Below are 1,422 nucleotides of genomic sequence, written 5' to 3'. Positions count from 1 at the left end.
GGTCCCCGTCCAAGCTGACGGAGACATTCAGGGTCTGGTTGGCGAGCGCCAGCTCGTACCGCGGCACCGGGAAGACGTGACCGACGGCGCAGCTGGTTTTCACCCTCTCATTGACCTCCACATAGATGTGAGGCTCCAGCTTGGGATCCTCCGGGAATTCTGCCACCGGAGAGAAACACCCCGGGATGAGACGGTTGCCGCAACCACGGCGGAGCAAACGCCGGTGAGACGCCGGTGCTGGCTTACCGTAGACGGCCAAGGTCTGCGGGTCGGAGGTGTTGCTGAAGCGTGGGCCGGAGGGCGCCAGGTCGAGCAGTGCCTGGCAGGTGACGTTCTGCCCGTCGTCCCAGCGCTGTGCCACCAGCTGGTGGGTCACCAGGACCTCCCCAACCTCATCCTGGCTCCGCTCGAAGGTTTCCATGTGCAGAACGCTACCGCCTCGCCGCAGGATCACCGTTAGGTTCCGGATCGGCGCGACCTCGCCCACGGAGCAGACGAGTTCGTGGCTCTTCCCCACCTCCAGCGCCGGTATTTGGTCCAGCACCGGCCGGTCCGGTACACCTTGGGAGAGATGGAGCGTGACGGGATGTTCCCAGCGTGATGGGGATGATCCCGGCGTGCCGGGATGGGCAGGGACACCCACCCCCGCCCACCTCTAACCCACAGCGCCTTACGGTAGATGATGAGTTCGGTGGACACCACATCCCTCACGGAGTAGCAGCAGTAGTAGCCGAGGATGCTGGAATTCCACAGGGTGACGTTGAACAGATCCACCACCAACTCCCCCGGCCTCGGCTTCGTCACGTGCTTCCGAATCGACGTCTCCACGTTGCCCGTCATGTTGACATCCTGGCAGTCCGTCTTCAACTTAAACCGGACCGATCCGCCGTGTTCCACCACCAGCGCTGCCGGCTCAAACCACAACTTGAAGGAGGCTCCCAGCTGCCCTGTCGGGAAAATCCGGGGGTTTGGGGGGGTTCAGTAGTCGAGGGGACCCTCGGGTTTGTCCCAATCCCATTATGGCATGGGGGAAGGTCGGGGAGATCCCCAAGCTCATCCTCATCCTGGCACAGCGTGAGGGAAGGTCACGGGGACCCCTGGGCTCATCCCCATCCCGACACGGCAGAAGGTTGAGGCAACCCCCAGACTCATCCCTGGCACAGCAGGGGGGAAGGTCGAGGGGACCCCCAGGCTCATCCCCATCCCGGCACAGTGGAAGGTCATGGGGACCCCCGGGCCCATTCCCATCCCAGCACAACAAGGGGGAAGGTCGAGGGGACCCCCAGGTTCACCCCCATCCCAGCACAGGATGGGAGAAGGTTGAGGGGACCCCCAGGCTCATCCCCATCCTGGCACAACAAGGGGGAAGGTCGAGGGGACCCCTGGACTCACCCCCCATCCCATCATGTCATGGGGGAAGGT

General features: G+C 63.9%; 1 protein-coding gene across 1 annotated transcript in view; it reads right to left on the bottom strand.

Annotated features, from left to right (window-relative positions):
* Positions 1-947, bottom strand: part of LOC104514589 (intercellular adhesion molecule 5-like) — a gene marked incomplete at both ends in the record, with an annotated part of 3,763 nt that extends 2,816 nt beyond the window's left edge. The window contains 3 exons of the mRNA XM_010158325.1: positions 16-159; positions 247-561; positions 654-947. Of these exons, the coding sequence (XP_010156627.1) occupies positions 16-159; positions 247-561; positions 654-947 (753 nt within the window). The remainder of the gene's footprint in view (positions 1-15; positions 160-246; positions 562-653) is intronic.
* Positions 948-1,422: the final 475 nt, after the last annotated feature.

The sequence above is a fragment of the Eurypyga helias genome, unplaced genomic scaffold (assembly GCF_000690775.1).
Source record: "Eurypyga helias isolate BGI_N326 unplaced genomic scaffold, ASM69077v1 scaffold28630, whole genome shotgun sequence".
In the NCBI taxonomy this organism is placed as follows: Eukaryota; Metazoa; Chordata; class Aves; order Eurypygiformes; family Eurypygidae; genus Eurypyga; species Eurypyga helias.
The sequence above is the reverse complement of the archived record's forward strand: the minus strand, read 5'-3'. Positions and strand labels throughout refer to the sequence as shown.